Below are 23,551 nucleotides of genomic sequence, written 5' to 3'. Positions count from 1 at the left end.
GGTTAGTCCAGTATTATATTTGTAGTACGATTAAATTTGTATTAATATCTCAAGTAAATGTTGCATTTGTTTAAAAAAAATGTTTCCGTGCAGTTTTATTTTTAATACGTAGGCCTATGCCTATTTAAAATATTTGACCTAATTTTAACTGTTTTTAAATATACCTATGTCTAGAAGTAGGCCTATAGTTTAAAATTTTGGTTCATTAATAGAAATCTACCGGTCCACTTTAGGTCACCCCGTGGTCCACATTAGGTCACCCCGTGGTCCACATTAGGTCACCCCGTGGTCCACATTAGGTCGCCCCCCGGTTCACTTTAGGGCATGTGGCCCACAAATGGTCAAATTGCATATATTGAGAAAAATTAAAAATTAAAAAAAGGACGTCCTTGAAACTATTTTTAAACTAGAATTTCAAAAACGCAACAGTTAAATCAATAGTTATAAAAAAAATTGTTTCTATTTTTACGAATATTAGGCTACCTTTTAAAATTGAACTTTTCAAGCGCAACAAAAAAAGGTGGTCCAGAATTGGTCACTTTGCCCTAACCTTAACCTCAACTCTCTGATGTAGAATGATTAATTGCGCATTATGTCAATCCATGTTTTTTTGTCAATTCTTTTCCAATTCTTACGTGGTAACGTGAGTGAACAATATACATTTAACGAAATGGAAACTTTTTTATGAAAGATTTTGCCGCTAACATTATACCGTGTACTTGAATTTATAATTAAGAAATAAATTAAACAATTTATTTGTATAAAAAATATCAATACTATTTTATTGCACTTTTAAAGTTTACGAGATAGATATAGTTACCGGTGTTGAGTCTAAATTAAATATAGTGACAAAATCTCGCACCGTAAACCATCTGCAAGAAATAAACTGAAAATCGAATATTGTGACGATATATTTTACACAAACCCAAAAAAGTTTCTAAAATAATTTCCACAAATGAATGTTTTGCGTTCTGGGCTTCCATTTTCAAAATAGAAGCATGGCACGGAAAACATTGACACTTGTATGATGTATATCAATAACGCCAATCCCAAAATAAAATTTACATTCGAATTAGAAAAAGACTCAACAGTGTATCGCCATTGTAGGTACACCCCTTTCCCAAGAACAAAAGAAAACAGAGTTCTGTACATATAAAGAAAGAGCGTTCCAAATTTGCCTTAACCTTATTTTAAAAAAATTTGCTGGATAGGGGCTTCATAAATAGAATTTCAAATAAAATAAAGAAAAATTGGAAACACTAAATAACACAAAACTAGAATCAAATTTTTTAACAGACAAAAAATCATTTTACTACCTTACCATTCTATGAGTAAAAAATAATTAACACATGTTTGGAAACAACGGGTTTCTCCCAGTTTACAAACCAATAAAAAAGATCAACCAGATGACGGCGTCACGAAAAGACAAAATTGAGACGCTCGATAAACCAGGTGTTTATAAATTGGAATGTGATTGCCAAATGGTATTTATTAGTCAAAGGCGCCGTAATTTAATTGCACGGACAAAAGATCATGTGGCCGATATAAGGCATAATTAATAATCACTTTGAATCCGCGGTTGCCGAACATGCATCTACGTCTTCAGGACCATGACTTAAAAATTGGTGGGGTTAAATGGTTAAAAAATCTAACCAATCGTTTAAAACTCAAATTAAGAAAATATCTTGAAAGAAAAAAACTTAAACCAAAAAACTATTAATATATCGCGAAGATGTCCCCATTCACCATTTAATAGTTCCCTATACATCGATTCTCTAGTTGGCTTTTGTTAAATAATTTTTCGACTAGTTTTTTTCAACTATCAAATGAAATAAATGTATTTAATTGTGTAAAAGTGGTTGCTAATTTTTTATAACTAGTTTATAATTCGCAAAACATTAGGGTTCATCTAATAACTAAAATAATTGGTTTCTCTTGCGATAATATTATTTATTTTAAACCAATTCATTAGTGTTGTTATTCCTTTGTTATGTTAATGGGTCTTCTCCCGAAAATTATTTATTTTGATTTTTTTTTATAAATAACAGAAAATATTGTATTTTGAAGAAGAACTGAATCTGGCAAATTCACTGTGTGTAGGTGGAGGTAAAATTTATGCCAATTAATGAAAATAATAAATGCCACCGTCACACCCACACTTGGTGCGTTATCTAAGTGGCAAAACTGAAATTTACCAGCGTTGGTGGCCTGTGAACACTGCCAGATAGGTATTAGGTGGAGGAGTATGGGAAATATTTTCATTTGCTACAGTGGATAATTTTCATGGCATTTATGCAAATTCTAAAAACGCCTCGTCGTTGCATTTGGACCTTCTAGCTTAGCCTGAACCACAAACCTTGTCCCTGATTTAGCTTAAACCTTCACCTTCCTTAATACCATATAGAGCTATTTCCCTTATTAACTGACCAATCCCTAAACAAGTTCATTCAATTTTGTGGATTTGGACCCCCTTTAGTTATACATTTTGCCCTTTTTAAGCTTATACAATACGTTCCACTATTCATTTGAAAGCAGACTTCTTTGCTCTTTTTAAAATGTTGTACGAATATTACCTTTGCCCACACAGGCAACCTCTTCGGCAATTACTCTTTTCTTTTTTTTAATTAAATCACGCCTAGCTTCCAAGCCATTGACTAGGGCTTGTAGTTCCCGGTCACTTAAATTTGGTTCCCCTACTCCTCTCGATTCAGTAATTCATGTTCTTCCAAAAAGCAAAACCAGGAATATTTAGCTTTCGTTTCTTGTGACTTTAGGGAATTGAACAGTTGGGTTTAATTTTGCGTCAATAAGGGTTGTTTCCCATTGGTCAATAAGGGGGACGAGCTAAAACCAATATTAATTTCATAATACAAGACTTTCCATTTAAGATGACGTAAAATTTTCTCATTTGCAGTTTACGAAATGGTAAATCCACTCTCATAACTCTACGATAATCTAAAAGTCACCGTAATTTCGAAAACGCGTCCTCACGGGGCCCTTATATTAAATATAATAAAACTCAAAGTTGTACGGCAAAAATATTATTGATTTTCGAATTCCGCCTACAAAAAAGAAATGAACTCACCTTGGCCTTTACTGTAATTTTGTTTGACTCTGATTATGAAAACGAAGAGAAATGCAGTAGCAACCAAGACAACTACGATTGAGACTAGGACAACCAGAAGAGGACTGAAAGTGGCCTTCCATTCAGTATCTGCCAAAAGAAAGGGAAAGTTATGACTTTAACAAGTTGGCAAGCCAAAATATACCTCCTCGGAAGAGTTTCTAATTTTCAGTGAAGTGTACAATGTATCCGTGGTTCTGTGGTAGAATGCTCACCTGACTTGCAGGAGGGCTCGGGTTTGAATCCCGCCCGGTACTAACGCAAATTGAAAAATATTTATACTACACCCAATGACAACAAAAAACGGGCCCTTTTGGAAAAACCTTTTCCCTAATTCTAAGAAACTGCGTACGCAGCGATTACCCTTTGCGCCGAAAATGCGAACGCGTTCGCAGGCCTGACAGACAGACCCACAGACAGACAGACAGACACGGTGGTTGTATAACCCCTCCTAGGGTACAAAGTCCCCTCGGAGAGGTAAAAATAGCACTACATAAGGAACTACATGAGAAAGTGTTGTCTTTGAAATGGAAGTAGCCTAATCTCTCTCGAAATCTGGATTTTAGAAAAATTTGTAATTTTATTGCAACCAATGAGTGACTTAAAACATGAATCTTTGATTTGATTGACCCAAAAATTAGTTCTTTATTTTCACCAGTTCTACACAAAATGTTTCGTCAGTACCTTGACAGGCATTTTGAGAAACTGCGAAAAAATACATTTGGATCATTCATTTAAAATACACCACGAAATAAGTCGCGAGTTAAAAAAACACCAATGATTTACCGAAAATTCAGATTTCCTTTTCTTCTTCGCGATGGAGCGATTTCGCGCGAGCCTTTTACGCTAAAATACTAAAGAGCGCGTGGAACATTTTAACACGTTGAACAAGACATGAATCAAAATTCAACGAGTCGCCCTTTTTATAAAGGTCTAACCTTCAAAACTGAACTGAACTCCTACGTATCTTGTGACCAAAGCGATATATTAAAACAAGTTTGGCAAGCGTAATGACTTTAAAGAAAGGCTTATTTTTTTAAAATGCAATTTTTCAAATAAAGCTAACTATTATATCTTTGTGAATTTAGTTTTTCTCAAACTAAACAGTGGTCCTTGTCAAATGAACAATAAAACTATAGATATTAGCTATTCAACTATTTTTAATTGATGCTAATTTATAGAAAGGGCGGGGTACATACTCGGTTGCTGTAAGCTCTCATGTGAGGCCAGAGTGGCAGTTTGAAAGACCACGGATTCGCTCTTTCCTTTGGCGTTGACGGCGAAGATCACGACGATGAAGACTGACGCCGAGGGCAACTTGCGCGCCTGGAAAGACGGGCTAAAGGAGGTGACGTTGAGCCGCAGCCGACTGAACTGATTGTCGTACACTTCCATCAAATAGTAGGGCATCATGCTACTTCTACCACTGCTATGATGACACTCAACGATGAAACCGGTCATAGTCTGGTTAGTTACTGAGCAATTGAAAACGGCATCTGGAGGACCTACAAAAGAGAACGTTACAAACATATTAATTTTAAAAAGTTCCAAACAAAGTTTAAGAACCACAATCAGTACTAAATGCCGTAGTTGTTAATGGTTATTGGTTTAAGACTGACCAGCTTGAAATATGATGAATTGGCAAGGAATCGTTTGAGTGCCGACGTTGTTGGAGGCCCAACAGTAAAGGTTGCCGTAGTAGTCATCGCTAGCAACGTTGTAGGTGGCCACGGATCTCGTTCCTTCGCTGATGAACGAGATGGTATTCGGTGCGTGTGAAGTGCGGTTGTAGAGCCAGTAGAAAGACACCGACGTCGGATCCGCCTCAACTTCGCAGGACACTTCTATCGTCTCTCTCGGAGCGGCGCCGTAACGAAATATCTGCTCCATTTTACACACTGGAGCAACTGTAAAAATATGCATTAAGAAACCTTACACAAAAAATACCATTACGTATTTATTCGACCCTTAAGAATTCACTAGGGTTCATTTGACTTATAGCAAACTATTACTGAAATAAACTTATTCAAGAATATATTTGGTAATTGCATGCATTTCATTTACAATTTAAAGGGTGGTTAATGACTTACATTTCTGGTTAGTAATACCCTGAAATTTGGGCAGGAATAAGTAAAATAATAGAAAAACTTTGTGATATACTAGCTTTTCCATGTAACGTCAAAATCGCCTAAATTTAATTTAAGATTAAATTATATTTTTTTATTAATGTTCAACAAAAAAGAAAATTTATTAAAGAGGGTAATTGTGTTAGCGACAATATGCTTTAATTGCGGCCAAGAAGATTAATATAATTTAAACTTTTGAAATCCAAATAAATTATCCTAAACGGAGCTCACTTGCTTTTGAAACTCCTGAACGTATGAGTCACAGATAATTTGTTCAAATTTATTAAAAAAATATTATTTTTCTGAACCCTGGACTTTTAATTAGCGATAAATCTTCAGAATAATGCGCCAAGAACCATATTTCAAACAACACTGGTGCATTTGGTATTTTTGCCAGATTTATTCTGGGTAAAAGTTTAGAAATAATAAAACACTAATCTCGCACAATTTGCTCTGTCAATGAATATAAATAGACTGGAAAGAAAATTAATGTATTTAGAAGCTGTATTGGCGATAGAGATATTAACGTAAATTCTGTCAAGAGTTAAGAATACATTTAGGCCTGCCTTAAGCGGGAAGTCATTCTCAATCAAAGAAAGTTATGCTTAAAAACAAATAAATATGGTAATGACCAAGCAATGACGAGCAAAGAAAGTAAAAAGGAAGTTACATTGAACGCGGAGCGTGACGGTATTGCTGATCCCTTCTCCTTCGGAATTTTGGCCTTTGCAAACGTATCGCCCCCGTTTCTCGCGACGCACATTCTGAAGCACCAGAGAATGGTTGCTGAGAATCACTCCCGCGCTGGTATTGGTGACCAGCTCCAGGCCATCGAAGAGCCATTCCAGCTGGCCGATCCACGGATTGGCTGCCACTCCGCACTCGAAGTACACGTCATTGCCCTCCTGGATGTGTTTGTGCCGGAGTTTGTTGCCCAGTCTTAACGATACTTTGGGAATATCTGAAAAGTCAAAGATTAAAAACAAATTAATGCTAACTTCTTTTTACCAATCACCCCGGGAATAGTGAAAATTGGGTAGGGATTAAGTTAATCTTTTATTTCTGCTTAGGGAATCTAGGTAAAAGATCATTTTAAATCTAAAAGGCAAAAGAAGGCTATCAAAAAATGTATTTCAAATAAATAAATTTTTTTGAATATATATTTCTCTGAAAATGTGATGGAAATTTATAGTGATTCAACGAGAATAATAAAGTTACAGGGATGGTAACACTAGGGGATAGATAAAACAATTTCTAAATTTGAAAGCCATGGTCACGCAATCGTTCGAAACTAGATTTCTTGGCGAGTTTTTTTTTCATATAAACTAAAATTATTATCGACTACTAACTTAGGAATTATTGAATAGTTAAAGGGGAAAGGTAATCGAAAACCGTTTATAAGGCTAAAAAAAATACCTTGATCCTTCATGCATGTGTATATTGTTCTTAGCTTAATTTAAAAAAATTATGGGGCTAAATAAAATATTATAGCTTCGTATTCAGATTTTTATTTTTTCAAAATCTTAAAATCGAAAACTAATTTTTTATAAGCACATTAGCTTATTAAAACCAATTGGTGTTTCTAATTTCAAAATTGATACTTATATTTTACCAACAATGATTGTTTACGATAGTACCGAGTAATGTTTGGCTCATTCCATACAATTGACTATTTTTTGATTCACAGGAATTTTGAGCTAGTTTTTCATATTTATTTCTATGAACATATCTAGTGGTGTGGTAACAAATACCCTTTGAATATGCAATGACCCAAATAAGATTACCCTGAAATAAATCTAAAACCTACTCACAATGCACATTGAGGATAGCCTCCTCCTGAAGTTGACTTCCAGTGAGAAGCAAGTTCTCCGCTCGGCAGGACAGCATCTCACCATTGTCTTCGCTGGTGGGTACATAGTGGAGGGAGCTAACAGACGTGTTTCCGTCCACCGAGATCCGGTCCCTGACCTTCTTGAGCTTGGTCTTGCCCTTCCACCAGGAAATGGTCGCCGGAGGACGAGACCCAGAAGACCGACACGTCAACTCAATGGGCTTCATGGCCGACAAAGGATGCCCCGAATAATCCAGTTTCAATTCCAAAGGACGAACTGCAACACATTAAATGCAGAGACAGTGAGAAACAAGTTTCACAATTTAACCCTTCAGGGCTTCTAACGGAAGATTACAATGATTTTCGAAGAGGTAAACAGTAGAAGCGTTAATAAATGCGTATTTATATATAACCGACGCATAAACATAATAATTATAGATATATGTTACAAACAAAGTAATTGGAAACGCTCAATAATTAAAGATATTTGTTACAAGCAAAATAATTCGAAAAGCCCAAATAATTATAGATATTAGTTACAATCAAAGTAATTCGAAACGCAATAATAATAAAGTTATATTGTTATTTGCAACATTTTCTACATCAAAATATTGTGAATTTTTTTATATTTTAATTTGTCGTTTTGCGGTTTATAATGATAAATAATTTGACAGTCCATTTTTTGGGTTTGACCATCAATAAACGAACTAATTAAAATGAAAATCTATGTTCAAATTGTAAATTATTCGTAAAAAGTTAGATATCGCGATAGCTACAAACAAATCCTAGTACACGCGTTTTTTAATCTCGAGATTTGAACTTCATTGGATTAACATTACTTCCTTGGTAAACTAAGTGGTACGTACTGTTATTTATTAACAAATCAACTTTAATTAAGACTGGAATTTTACTGTTGGTGTAAAAATTGAATTTAAGTTTAAATTTACTAATAACTATTTTTTTTAAATTGGCCATTACAACTGATCTGTGGTCAAAATTTGACACTTTGAATGACCTTAGTTTAGTTAGTGAAAGGAGTTGTTAACAAGAAAAGGCTTGCCACCATCGTCCTTCGTATTTTAACTGTGCCACCCAAATTAATGTCAATAAAAGTATCTCAATGACTTTGGCCCAAAGAGTTGCATTTGGTGTTAGACTAAGAGATTATTATTATTATGAATTACGATGTATTTATTTTCCGTAATATTTCGCCAGACATCTTATAAAGCTTATTTCAGATAAAGTTCGTATCGATAACCATTTGAGAAAAATGCTCGATACTAAAAAGACATTGGCCCACAGTTATTCAAGATTAATGTTGCTCTTTTTGAGTCTATCGTAGAATTATCGAAAAAATGTTTTAGCAATATGTTAAATATTCATATAAAAAGCTCGTCTTTACCCTAAAAGATAATTTTGGAAACTAATATAAATTTAAGAACCTTTAATTTGAACCTTTTGTTCTTTATTGACAAGATTTGGAGTTTCAAATTCGATTTTGCAAACGCATTTCGACCCTCTTGCCTCTTTGGCATTTCTTACAAATATTTAAAAAGGTTTAAAATATAGCTTCAGATAGTTCATTAATCTTTTTGGCCTGAAGAACATATTATACTGGAGGAAATATAATTGTAATAGATTATATAATCTGCGTCCCCTTCTCTGCTTCAATTGGTTTCTAGCACGTAGGGGATCTCCATCGGCAGTGATCCGAATTAACTGCGTTCTAAACAGAAATCAACGACGTAAGAAATAGAAGTTTATTTGGTTATAGCGGAAGAACCAAACCTTTTAACCCAAATCATTCTTTTCTATAAAGCTGCCCTCCAACCAGAATTGTTTCGGAATCATGAAAAAATTATTTTTATTAAGTAATAATGTTTGTGATTTACACGGCATCTACTAACAGAAATGAAAAATCTTGATGTCAAGTTCGATTTTTTCTTCATAACGTTAGTATGTTCCGCGTTTCAGAAAATGCCGAATATGCCACCACAATAAAACTAAAGGGGCGCTCTAAAGTTATTGATTGCGAAACCTATTTTCTTAAAGGAAAGTAATTATTTTGTAGATTGTACTAAGAAATTGTCGATATTTAAAATATATTATAATCAGCTAGGATAATATCCGAGGCACCACCTTAGGCCTAAGTCGTCAAGCCTTTAATTCAGGTGGCCGGGTTACAATGCGTAGGAGGGGGGTGGCAAGCCCTGCATGCCACGCGATCGAGCCAACAGCTCCCTACACTAACTATTACCGTTAACCTCAATATATTTTATTAGAGGCAATAAAATAGGCCAAAAAATGTCTCAAGAGTTTAAAAATTGGCCACCTTGAAATTCGATTAATTAACTTCTGTTTTTCTTCTATAAGTCAAATTAAATACGTTATATGAAACGATACATCAACCTTTGAATTAACATTCCGATATAGCATTTACAAGGCTTCTCATTGCGCATTTATTCCGCTTAAACCTGAAGCGTGTTTGCGTAATTTATTTAAAATATACATTTTGAGGGTTATTTCATCTTTTCGTTTTTGACGTTGAGATACTTGGTTGTCTTGGCCACTTTAGGAACGATCTTTAATGAGCCGAGGCTTCTACTTGATGTAAAAACACGAGCTACGCTTTCTTTAAAAACAACCGAGATGGCGCTTCTAATCGAAAGTCTGGCTTTTTTTTCGTTTAATATCAAAGCCTTTAAACAGTTTTATTTTTTTTTCGTGCCCAACTTTCTATCCACGTCCTGGACATTCAAGGACGTTTCATGAAATGCCTCCTCAAAGGATTTTCGTATCCTTTGAAATAAAATGTCTCGGGGAAAACATCTGATTAAAAGCTGCTTGTCTCGCAATTAATTTCAGTTTGAAAGAAAGTAAGAAATATCGAAAACTTTCTGTACCTAAGGAGGCTTTTTGAGCAGTTCATTTTTGTATTCAACGATATTAATACTTACCTATTATAAGTTCTCAAAAATTGCTTTTGTTAGTAAATATTTCCTTAATAAAATTAATCATTTTCAAAGGTTTTCCCTTCCACGTTGAAATCTTTTTTTTAAAAGATTAATTAATTTAGAAAACAATAGTTGGCTTAAGTTTTAGACATTTTGTCTGAGTAACAATTATTCCGTTGAAAGACTTAAAACATTATTTTAATAGAGAGTTCCAGCAATTTATGAAATGGGTCGGTTTGGTGGGATTACAAAATTTTGAAATGCAGACGACGACTTAATTCCCAAATCGCCAAGGGCTTAAGAAATAATTTAAAATTTTCAGAATTAGAAGTTAATCAAATGGTTGTACCGAGGGTTATACTACAACATGAGCAAAATATCAGTAGAGCATTTTTGAATTGGAATAATTTTGCGTATTTTGCCTTTTAAATAATAATAAAGTGCCCCGTTGTTCACATCGGCCGACGTGAAAAAGTATTCCTTTCTCTTTCAAGGCTATTCGGGCTACTTTCATGGGCATTCGAACAGAGCTTAAGAGTATTTGAATCGGGTGGCCTCTTCTGCTTAAAATTAAGAAGAAATAATGCTTAACGTTTGAGAATCATTTTATAATTTTAAAATTATCAAATATTTATACTTTAATTCTCTTTTTAAACGAGAATATTTTAATTTTTCAATTCATAAATGGTAAAAATGACTATTTGTAAAAAAAGCCTAGATTACTATATATCGTTTGACATGTAATTCATTAAAATCAGTCGAGTGGTTTATTATTGATAAATTAACCTCCAATTAGGCGCCCACCCTCCCCCACTGTCGATCAAATTCACTTCGATCAAAAGGACGCACTGTTGATCGTTTGGAATTCGAACAAAGGACGCACTATCGATCGTTTGGAATTCGAACAAAGGACGCACTATCGATCGTTTGGAATTCTAACAAAGGACGCGCTATCGATCGTTTGGAATTCGAACAAAGGACGCACTATCGATCGTTTGGAATTCGAACAAAGGACGCACTATCGATCGTTTGGAATTCGAACAAAGGACGCACTATCGATCGTTTGGAATTCGAACAAAAGGACCCACAGTTGTTCATTTAGAATTCGAACAAAAGGACCCACTGTCGTTCATTTAGAATTTGATCTAAAAGACCCACAGTCGATTAATTAGAATTCGAACAAAAGAACCACGGTCGATAAATTAGAATTCGATCAAAAGGACCCTCTGTCGATCAATTAGAATTCGATTAAAAGGTCCCATAGCCTTGAAACCTTAATCTTGTTAAAAGCATTTCAGTGTCTTGACACGCATCTTAGTGGGGTGGTTAGCACTTTCACCTCGCAGCAAGAGGAGCCGGGTTCGATCCCAGCTTGTGGCACTGGGTGAAAACTCGGAACAACTCCTTCTGCGTTGAGTTTGCAAGCTCTCCCCCCACTGGTTTAAGAGGTTTTCCCCCGAGTTCTTCGGTTTCCCCTTCCATAAAAATTTGTCGAGGTTAACGGTAATAGTTAGTGTAGGGAGCTGTTGGCTCGTTCGCGTGGCATGCAGGGCTTGCCACCACCCTCCTACGCTTTGTAACCCGGCCACCTGAATTAATGGCTTCAAAAGTCGCTTGGTGACTTAGGCCTATGGTGGTGCCTTGGGTATTAGCCTAGCTGATTATTATTATTTATTTATTATTAAATGTTGTAATAATTAAGTTTAACATTGACCTTACATATTTATTAAGTTTCTTAAAAAATACTACCTGAGGTGATTTTACCGGTTTTGATCGAACTTTAAGATCAGGTTTAGCTGAATGAAAATTTCGAAAGGGGAAAGTTTTAATAGGTTTTCATTATGTCAACAAAGTAATTTGACTAGACAAAATGTAAAATTATCTACGGTGTTTAACGGTAAAATGATTCAGAACCATTTAAAAAATATAAAAATCAAATTAAAAAATTGCTAAACTAGCAAATTAGGATGCGTTCAAGAACATTTTGTCATTGTAAACTGTAGAAGGAAATCTCGCTTTATTTATAGATAATATTATGAATTCTTTTGTGCAATATATTTTATGAAATAAAACAAAATCGAATTAAGCGTCAGCTAATGTTTTATTTCAAGTTTTTATGTATTAAATTTTTTTCTCGCGCTAATGATATAACTAAAAACATAATTTTTTTACAAACCAGTTTTTAAAAATAAAAACATATTTTAATATTGCCATGAAGTTTGCAATCTTTTTTGTAAACTCCTAGACATATTTCTTAGTTTTAAATGTATATATTAAAATGTTTTAATTAACTCTGATTTAAACATTAATTTTTAAACAATCTAAGTTTCAACAATTAATATAGCATAAGCAATAGCAAAACTTCACAACATAACGTTCTAATTAAACTGCACTGATGAATATTTCGTTATTTTAGGCGGACCTAAAAATGTCAATTTTTAATATTCCTTGTGTAAAAATATTTCCTCTATTTCTCACAAAACTTTAAAATACAAATCGTTCTCCAGAGGTAACTCTTAATACAAAGGCAACCGAAATATAGAGCGTAATGAATTATCATTTGAATCTCGGTCTTACTTCGGTGTTTTAAAAATGGTGTGCATTATTATTCATAAGCAGTAAATATTCAAAATGTTTTCAATGTATATTTAGATCGTGCTCTGAGAATTATTATTAGAAAGAATCCTGCTTCTGTTTCCTGATCCAAAATTTTTCGTGATTTTTGCTGCACAAAGGTGTTCCTTTTTGGAATCTAAAAAGCAAGAAATTGAAATGATCGTTGGACGAATGGAGAAGCCCTCTCCCGTGGATATTACAAATCTTCCTTTCTAATTAAGTAATATAAGACAGCCAAAAACCGTTAATTAAATCTTATATATTCTTACAGTAATTATGAAAAATACTGACAAACGAACTTAAGCACTACCTGAAACCTTGAACTTAGACAAAGAATGTACCGAAAACTCCATTTAAAAATAGTCGTCAATAACATTCACCAAAAAGTGAAAAGGTGGAAAGATCCTTTATAAAAAGGCAAACACGCTAAACTGTAGTATTATGGAAAGATATAACAAAACCTGCGAGCTAATCGTACGAAAACGTCTGCTTTAAAGTACTCGTATAGACTATATAGTTAAAAGTGTCCCTTTGCAGGCTTGAAGCAATTTCCATTGGAAAGAATTTGCGTTCAAATCGCGGCTTCATGTGCACCTTGTATGTTACTTCATCTAGTAAATGTTAAAATGACACCCTTGAAGGTAAAATACGCATTGTAAACCGGCCACCTGAATTCATGGCTTTAAAATTCGCTTGATGACTTAGGCCTAAGAAAGTGACTTGGGCATAAGCCTAGCTGATTATAATTATTTACTCGAGTTTAATGATCAGTTGTCCTAAACGTCTACCCCAATGTGGGAAATTCAATTGTGCAAATAAAGAAATGAGTTTCATTTGTCGGAACTTTCTGTATTTATGCATTAATTGACTGTTTCAAATATTTTACACTTAGGTAGGTTGGGGAAGGTTTATTGAGGTTTGTTGGAATAGAATTGGCTAGGCAATTTTTAGCTCAGTTTCATATAGTAACTTTATCTTTATAGGTTAGGATAAGGTGCGTTGGAAAAACTTTGAAAGGTTAGGTAAACTCAAAGTTGGATAAGGCTAGATAAGGGCGTGGTGAGTGTGGTTAGGTTAACAAAGGTTAGGTTAGGATCGCTTAGTTTGGTTTCGTGGGGTAGTCCACGGTATGTTGATTTTTGATATGGTGGGTTCATGGAGATTGATTTGTTTGCGTTAGATTAGATTGAGATTGTTTCCATTGGATGGTTCATATTTTAAAACACTTAAAACCGCATTTCGTACCTGTAAAGTACTATTTTAGACCTGGAAGAAGTGATAATTAGGTAATTCGAAACACCATTCGGACATTTGAAATTCGAACCAAAGCTACGAAATCAATATATTTACGTGCGCTATTTGCTCATATAAAATATTTGAAAAAATCAGTGGCAACCTGCTCAGGCAATAATATTAGATAGATGGAGTGGTTGATATTTCTTTGATACTATGAAATTAATAATAGGGGTAATATAAAATTTGTTTCTACTAAATTTCATGATCTTGCTTTGCCGTGGATTTATTAAAAAAGTGGTTTATGAGAACAATTTCCTAGGGAAACTTGTAGTAAATAAGGCACTGTTCGGAATAATTGGAATTTGAGAGCAAATTCTAGCTCATCTGCCTAAAAGTAATTAATGCAAAAGCTGTCATTTTTATTTCGGCTATACAATTAGTACTGTTTCACTCTTTATGCCGTGAGCCGTGCTTCGCATCGCCATTTCTGTCGACTCTAATTAAATTTTGAAACATCAAACACGGTTAAAAAGGAGCATCGCAGCCCTTCAGAGAGCGCCCTCTCTGAATAGCAATGAGAGCAGCATCGATCGATTCCTTCTTCGCAGCTAGAGGGCGCCTGCGTACAGCGGTAAATTAAAAGGGTTCATTCTTCCAATCTAAGAATAAACTACGCACTCAGTCTAATAGTTGTATCGCAGATTAAACTAATTACTTGTACTAATTAGTTTGCTTTGACTTTTGAAAACGCCAATAGGAAGAAAAGCTGAACTTCTCTTTTTTAAGGACATTTTACTAAAATGTCCAACAAAGTCTTAGTATTTAGAAAGATCTTTTTACTTTTGCCAATTAACTATTTCGTTTCGACCAAATAATGTAAAATATTCCCCTGGCGACGAATTATTATTTAAATTAGCTCAGTCTGTTTAAAACGCAGTCAGAGAACAAATGTTAATTGAGGCAGAAAGTGTAATTTAGCTCAAGAGAAGCTCCCTTCTTATTGATTATATAATTTGTCCTCCCTAATTAGCGCGAGCGTCAGTTTCATTAGGACGCGCGAATAATTCAAAAGAGTGAAAAAATTTTGTTTCTGATAATTGAGAAATCCCTCGTTTGATGAGACTTAGCTAAATGAACCAAAGCAAAAAGAAACGAAAGTTGATTGAGCCTTATTGAATGAGCCGAACAAACATGGATGCAACGCTGAGCTAGGTCTTAATTTGGAATAAATACATGAGGATAAATTTATTTAACATTACGTGCTTATTAAAATTGCGGCTGCTGAAAGACCTCGGGGTTGTGGTACTCTTCCAAAAACTCTTTTCCAAAAGTGTGCAAATAAATATTTTTATTATACGTACTGGTAAATTGAGGTTAATAGTGGTAGCTATTGTAAATCCTTTTAAATAATGGTAAATAATGGTAAATAACAGAAAATAGTCGTAAAAAGTCGTAAATATTGATATATAGTGGTAAATAATAGAAAACATTCGTAAAATATAGTAAATATTGCTAAATAGTGGTAATTATAAATAATTGAAAATATTGGTAAAATCAAGAATGTATTTATTTATACTCAGGGAGAATGAATATGCCGAGACTATCGACGGACACGTTGAGGCCCTAACCCCGTCACGCTAAGGGGGGGGGGAGGGAAAAAGGAGGCGGTCTTATTTTTTGCGTCCTCGCAGCAGCGTTAATTGCGTCGAAAAACGTAATTTTTAAGAACCAATGAGATTGCAGTATTATTTGATTTTATTAAAACGGAGGAGCATACCGGGGGGCCCAACGGGTGGAATTGGAGAAACGCCAAAAATAATCTCGACATATTCATTCTCCCTGAGAATAAATAAATACATTCTTGGTAAAATGTAATAAAAAAAGGTAAATAGTCGCTAAATAGTCGTAAAATGTTGTAAATATTGCTAAATAGTAGTGAATAGTCGTAAAATGTAGTAAAATTCAGGGTTTAAAAGCGTAGCAAATCGTAGTCATAGCAATGCTAGTTTTGACTTCAGAGCTTTTCAAAGCATAGTAAACACTATTTTGAAATTAAGTTTTCTATGCTTTGCTATAGCGTTTTTCTATAGCAAATGACGATAAACATATCTGTTTGCAATAGCATTTGGTTTTAAAAAATTTGTTTACTACCCTATGCAGTAGCATTATACGTATAAAACTTCGTTTGCTATGCTGTGCTATAGCATTTTGTATTCAAAAACTACGTTTGCTATAGCATTTTGGGTTCAAAAACCCAGTTTGCTATACTGTGCTTTAGCATTTCACTCACGAAAATCCGTTTTCTATGCTTTGCTATAACATTTTACGTCGATGTAACTGATTTTATGCTAAACTATAGAATATATAATCATTCCTTGTTTGCTAAAATACAATGTACATTTTTAGATGACATTCCTATATTTATATGTATACCATTATCATACTACTCTAGATAAATGACCTGTAAACGCAATGAAGCCATTCTAGGGGTCTCTTCTATATAAAATTGTCAGTAGTGGATTAAGTACTACCTGGGCCCATAAGCTTAGGCTTTATTAGGCGCCCAAAATAATTTTTCGAGTTCAGCTTCGTCATTGGTTCACCTTTTTTTTAAAGATTCGGGTCCCAAAGTCTATTCAGCCTATTGGTTATTCCGTTACTGAAATCTGATATTTAATGTGATTCAATTTTGAAAAGCAAAACTTTTATATTATATGTAATACAAATGATATAAAAATGTATCTCATTGGTAATACCGCTGAACCGATAAATATGAACGATATGTCAGTGGAAAGTCATTAAACACTCTGGTTGGTGATACGCTGTCCTTGACTTCATAGCAACTGCTGATGCGAGAAATATACACGTCAATAATTAGGATATTTAACTGTTACTGGATCGCGATACCCGCTCGCTACACTTTTCTTGTCATTTGGAACTTTGGCTATTTCTCTAAGCTTTTACAACACAGAAATGTTTGAGTTGCGCAACCGATACAAAAATATAATAATTGTAATTTTTGTTAGTTTCGTTTATGATTGAGGGGGTCTAATTTGTAATATCGATATTAAGTACAATATTATACACATATAATACAATAATATTATTTCAACGAGAAAGTCCTAGAGTATTTCCACTTCGTTAAACGAACGCTGTCCACAACCACGTTTGGAATTTAGTTTCCCGCGTTTAGCTGCGGAAATTGGGCTAGAAAAATATGCTCAGCAACGAAGTTAGCAAAATAACTTATCGTGTTTAAATTTCACTATCAATTTGAAATAAAACTGAAGTATTATAGGGGCGAATCCAGTAATTTTTCGCGTAACGTTTCTAAATCTTTACCTAATAGGTGAACGTATATTTAAATTTCACGTTCCCTGAAAGTAGGCCAATTTGAAAAACAAGGAGAAAAGATGAGGGTATTGACATCAAGACACGCATCCCCTCAATGTAGTAGACGAACAGTAGCTATAATCTCTACTCGAAATCAATGTAACCTGAACCAAGAAAAGGGGTCGCCATTTAACATTCATTTCACTTATCAATAGATGGAGGTATTGTTCTTTCTTTACTTTAACGTCGATATTTCAAAATGGTAATACCAGAAGTCTATAACAACACCCTTTTGGGGGGGGCGTATGGAAGCTGCGAAAAAACGGAGTTACACCGTGGAACTAAATACCTGTGGCGGACGAGTACAGCTTTTTACGCATTGTAACCTTGCGTGCGACGTTCTAGTCGTTGCGTACGTTTCTGTCCATAAAGTAACCCACTCACACAGAGTGGAAGGCTATCACCGAAACTGGTGAACACTTTTCGCAAGCAACGTCTTGTTTTCGAGGCGTGAAATTAACAAGTTGGCCTAAAGTTAATCTGGATAGAAAGTACGTTTATACTCTAAAAAATGTAAAAACAACACCATCGCTCTTCGAACTATATTCACGCCTCGAAAACAAGCTGGCCTGTTAGGATTAAGGTTTCGTGCGCTTCCATAGGGACTTCCATTCTATGTGAGTGTGTTACTCTATGTTTCTTTCGATCAAAAGATCGCGGGTTTAAATCCCGACTCGGACCAGGTAGAAATTTTTCAAAGTGTATTTTGTGATAAAAACATGATCATGATTATAATTTTATATGTTTTATTATGTTAAAAAGTTTTATTTTTCCAGAATTACACATTTTCTTTTCTGTATTCAAAACACGCAACGAGAGATGTCGCCACCTGCCGAAGGCACTGCTTTTAGGCTTCGTTTTTTTTTGGCAATTCTATCTTGAAAGCTGATTTTATCTTTTATGGCGAAACTCTGTTGTTCGCGAATTTTTTACATGGCGGGTATTGCAAGTTGCATACTTCCCCCCAAAAATGGTTATTATAGACTTCTGGTAATACCCTTACATAAATCCAGGATTGCGTTTGTTTTTTTTTTGGTAATTTTTAGACATTTTAGATAATCAAATAAATTTCTATATTCGCTGGATTACAAAAACAAACATTTTAAGTTGATTAAGTAATCTAGTATTTCTGTGTTTGCTTAAAGTAGAATGCACGCATTCTAACACAGCTAGTCAGCCGTTTAGTTAGTTGCAAGGTTTTGAGGATATAATTGGAAAAATGGCATCGAAACGGGGGCCAAATAATCCAGTGTGGGCTCATTACGTCGTCGATTCTAAAACTAATAAGGCAACGTGTAAATTATGCGAGTCAACGTACGACTCGAAACGGTCTAATAACTTGAAACAACATCTTCAGAAAGCTCACAACATCTCAAACTCCAGTCTCGCCACGAACAGCCCCCCAATAATTCCCTTAGTAAGTAAAAATAATTCCAAACAAAAACGATCAACGAAGAAATTAAAAGTTGAAATGGACAAAGCTACATTGATAAGAGCCTGTATTGGATTGGTCACTGAAAATCATTTCCCTATAAGTTTGATGAACGAACCAAATTTTCGAGCGCTATTGTGACTCTTTATCGGATAATGATTCAAATACTAAATTTAGAATTAATTCTCAAAATATTGCTTCGGCCATTAAAGAGACTGCGGCAAAAATTCGGAAAAGGTTTTCAAGTTAAGTAAAGCGTCGTTTAATATCCTTGAAAATAGACTCGGCGTCTCGATTATCCCGCAGTGTCTTCGGTGTTAGCGTTCAGTTTATGGATAATGGTAAAGTGTCATCGCGCATGCTATCTATGGTCGAGCTAAAGGGTGAGGGATCCAATACTTCCGTTAAATTAGCTGATCAGATTATTGAGACTCTAAATATCTACGAAATTAACTTGGATCAAGTAATATATATCACCTCAGATAATGGAGCAAACATGTTAAAGACGTCAAAATTATAATCTATGGGACTAGTGAGCGCTAACGACTTTCAGGGGGAGGAAAATAACGACGAGTACTTGGGAAATATTCAAGAATACGTCGAGAGTTGTCCTGGAACGAATTTGAAACTAGGACTGCTTCAACCTTGTCGCTGTGCCGCCCACACAGCCCAGTTGTGTGCGTGTGATGTAACTAAAGTAAAAGAAGTTAAATCATTCTTATTTCAAAGTCGCAATATTGTGAAGTTTTTGCGTTCCAACTCCAGTGGCTATAAACCACTCTTTGAAGCCAATTCCCTTCGTTTTCCAAAATTAGATTGCGCCACTATATGGGGTTCAACATATTTGATTATGTCAGATTTGTGCCAAGCCAAAATAATTTTGAGTGGCTTACACTCTATTATCGCAAAATCAAGCGCTGAAGACTTCGATATCACAAATGACTTTTGGTCCTTCACCGAGTGTTACTGTTCTGTTTTTAAGCCCCTGCAAGACATAATTTTGAAATTTCAAGAAGAACAGTTAAATTATGGAAGTTGCTAGTGAAACGAATTGTGGATGATCGACTACAATGTACCAGTGTTAATCAAGATTTTGGCTGGGTGTTTCTAATCGGTTCGTCCCTCCTCGATTAGTTTGATAAACGTGAACCAACTCTCTTGAGCAACGATGGTTTTTACGCGTGCCTATTTTTGGATCCCAGATTTCAGTCTTCTCTAAAGCCTACTCAAGGACAAATCGCGAAGGAATACTTAAAACAGTTATGGAAACAAATTCGGAAAATGAACCCAGATGAAATCGAACCGCATTCAGCAACACCTAGTATTTCAGATCCACGAAACAATGAAACTACGGACGACGACATTTTAGACATTTACTTGTCTAAATTTCGATCAACGAACAAAAGGAGAAAATTAGATGTTATGTTTCAAATCGATAACTTAAAACTAGAAAGTGTAAGTAGTAAAAGCGATGTTATCAAATACTGGCAAGATCGTAAAGAAAGTCACCCGGAAATATTTACACTATTTGAAATTGTTTTTGCAATACCCCCTACGCGAGTCACTGTAGAAAGGGCTTTTTCCGCTCTCAAGCTAGTGTTGTCAGACTTAAGAGGACGACTTAAAGCAGATTTACTAGAAGACATACTTCTAGTAAAATTAAACAGCGGTTTTATAGACGAAGCTATTGCAGTACTATTTCAAGAGAGGTCTGAAGATTCAGATGAAATATAAAGAAGTGTTTAAAAGATATATTTTTATTAAAAAAAAATGTTTTTGATTTTGGTGAAGAAAATAAATTTCCAAATGTGATATATAACATGGTTTTTGTTATTTCTGTTATTCAACTTTGAGATAACTAGCTCATAAGACTAACCAGTAGCCATAGGAGGGTGCCGACCTTTGGTCAGGTAAGGTCAACTTATTTGTTTTACACCCTAAATCATCGCTCCCCATATAATAACAATATTCAAACCTGATAACAAGGGCTCGTGAGTTACATTTTCAATGTGTTAGTATAATTTTAAACATTTTCACCTATTTTCCTATAATATCATAGTTTTCCATTATTATTATGATTTTCAATTTCTACTTTATTTACCGCCGAAAAGTGAAAAAAGATATATTATTATTTCAAGGAAAAGTCACAGATGGAACCACCAACAATAAAATGGTTTATGAGGGTATATTAGGTCCGAGTAACAACGCGAGTGAACTTAAAGTTTTGCTGGCCTGTTGACGTCCCATTCCATTGTATTCTGAATTAATAACATAAAACCAAAAATGCTTAAACGTTCGAAGAATGTGGGGTAAAAGCGCTAACCTATGGTAGTGGTATCACACTTGCATACATGTACTTCGTATCGACCGTTTATCTGCTATTAAATTACACCACGTAATTATAGATGGCGCTTCGCTACAGAGAATGAGTTGAGTTGAAATATCAGTCGCCCCATATAAGTCAATTCCGAAAGTCAGTGGGGCGAAATTTGGATACTGCTATGAAGGGAAGATAGTTATCTCTCTTACGTCATGAAGACGTCTGTTCCGTCGTTTCCCTCTAAGCTTATTAGAATGGTGATAAAACTACGAATCAGAAAACGCTATGAGGTAGGGGGCAGGGGCGTCTTAAGGGTTTTGGGGGCTTTGGACAAAAACTAAGCTTAGGCCCTTTTTAAGGCGCGATTCGAGAGACAAATTTTTGGTGGGACCACACTTTAGACAAAAGTGGAGGGAAGGGAAGGAAATTTAGGTAAGAACATACAAAACGCAAATTTTTAGATACACTCTAAATGAAAACATTGAAAAAAGTGCATTAATTCACCTTTTCCCGGAAAAAAGAAGGTGTCCATCTGGATCAGAGGTTGCTTTGAACAAACAAATTTAAGAATGAGGGTGAAATAAAGCACCGTTTGGAAACTCTTATACTTTCTTAAATGTCTCTCTACTAGGCCTAGTCAACATATAGCTTATTTACTGGTCAAAACAAGGTCATCGGGCCCTTTTAAGGGTCCCGGATATCATTGGACCTAGGACCTGAACATATTGGGCCTTTTTACGGCCCTGGACATCATCCGCCCAACATACGGACCACTGAGACCTGAGGGTTCCCCTTACGGGCTAAGGACAACATCGAATCCTGGACATCAAAGAGCCCCTATTCGAGCCCGGTGCATCATAGGGTGCTAAATAAGATGCATCTTTAAGGGGCCAATTTGGCTCAATATATTTACAGTGTGGTTATCTTTGTTTAAATAAACTTCAATATTGGGAATTACGATTTTTCCAATGCATTTTTTAATTATCATAAATAGTTACTAAAGGAAATTTAATTGTTACGGAAAACAATGTTAAATCTCGTTACTGTTGTCTATAAATCAAAATAGACGGCACTTGCCACTATTTCTTACTAATGCTAGGTAACAAGATGAAAGATTATAATTTCCTGTAATTTGTAACGAAGTATAGGTCATAGAACAGCAACATTACGTAAACTCGGTCCCTTCTGACTGAAAGATCAAAAATGGGGAAGGGGTCAGCCGCGGACCCCTGCCGTAGCAGTCCCCTATTAAGCCTGTTGGATTGCACTATTTAACCCCCGCTCCGGAGATTTTGCCCCCTCCCTCTGCACGGCTCTAGCAACCGTTAATGATCGTCTGCGTGACAACGCCTTTCAAAATCAAAATTTAAATGCTGAAGCTCCTCGTTTCCAATAGCAATTAATAGCAAAGTTCAGCATTATAAATCACTCAATTCTAAATAGCATAGCGAAATTAGGATAGAGGGCGTTCAATTTTCTACGAGTGAAGTCTAGTTTAGTATTTCTAACCTACTAGTTTTAAGAGTCTAGCACAGAATAGCACTTCAGTTTTTTATTTCTTTAACAGTATAGCACAGTTAAGCATATTCAAAATTAATAGCAAAGCACAGTTTAGCATATTCCGTATGCACTTTTTTGAAGCAAAGCGTAGTTTAGTCTTTTACTGGAATTTTTCTTTTACAGCATAGCATAGCAAAGTATTTTGAACGTTTTACTTTTTACAAGTATAGTATAGTTAAGCATTATATTTCTAACAGCATAGAACAGTTGAGCATTTTAGTCTAAACCTTTCTCATAGCAAAAGCAAAGTATAAGCATAGCATTTATAATTAGCAAAGCAATTTAAACCCTGGTCAAATTTGCTAAATAGTGGTAAATAATAGAAAATAGTCGTAAAATGTAGTAAATATTGCTAAATAGTGGTAAACTATAGTTAACAGTAAAAAAATCAAGTAACTCGTACATAAGCAGTTAAAAAGGCAAATAAGCCAATAAATAAACCTAAAAAGTAAAATTTTTCATTTACACAATCTGTCTTGTAACTTTAAGCCATTGATCAATTTTAACTTAGGTTAAATTTATATCGTTCTCTGATTTATTTGATAGTTTTAACTTGCACACTTTTTACCACCAGTGTAATCTCACTTTGGAACAATTAAACAATTAATTAACTAGTGATCTGACCAACACACTCAGATAAGTATATTTTTCAGTTTCGTATATTTTTAATTCTGATAAAAGTTACAAATCTCCAATTTATGCATCCTTAGCTTTAACTAAAATTTTGATCTTTTGAAAACATAATTTTCGCATTATTTTTATAAGATTAAAAGCAGTCAATTCAGTCCAAATATCTTTAAGTTCGTTTGGGAAACCCCAATTTCCCGGAGCAATCTCTAAATTTCATGGTGTTTTAAAGATGTTCCCAATATTAACATTTATCCCTTTAGGCGGTTTATAACTATGCTCCAAATAAAATAAATTTATATGACATTAGATAGTAAGAAGGAAAATCGAGG

General features: G+C 34.8%; 1 protein-coding gene across 1 annotated transcript in view; it reads right to left on the bottom strand.

Moving 5' to 3' along the window:
• LOC149945173 (kin of IRRE-like protein 3) overlaps window positions 1-23,551 on the bottom strand; it is a 76,923-nt gene that overhangs the window by 6,393 nt on the left and 46,979 nt on the right. Inside the window, exons 5-9 of the mRNA XM_090176408.1 lie at window positions 7,062-7,358; window positions 5,921-6,211; window positions 4,744-5,031; window positions 4,324-4,629; window positions 3,086-3,214 (exon numbers count right to left, since the gene is read on the bottom strand). Coding sequence (XP_090032534.1) covers window positions 3,086-3,214; window positions 4,324-4,629; window positions 4,744-5,031; window positions 5,921-6,211; window positions 7,062-7,358 — 1,311 coding nt within the window. The remainder of the gene's footprint in view (window positions 1-3,085; window positions 3,215-4,323; window positions 4,630-4,743; window positions 5,032-5,920; window positions 6,212-7,061; window positions 7,359-23,551) is intronic.

Source organism: Leiobunum rupestre, chromosome 5 (assembly GCF_980474605.1).
Source record: "Leiobunum rupestre chromosome 5, qqLeiRupe1.1.hap1, whole genome shotgun sequence".
NCBI classification, from domain to species: domain Eukaryota; kingdom Metazoa; phylum Arthropoda; class Arachnida; order Opiliones; family Sclerosomatidae; genus Leiobunum; species Leiobunum rupestre.
The sequence above is the reverse complement of the archived record's forward strand: the minus strand, read 5'-3'. Positions and strand labels throughout refer to the sequence as shown.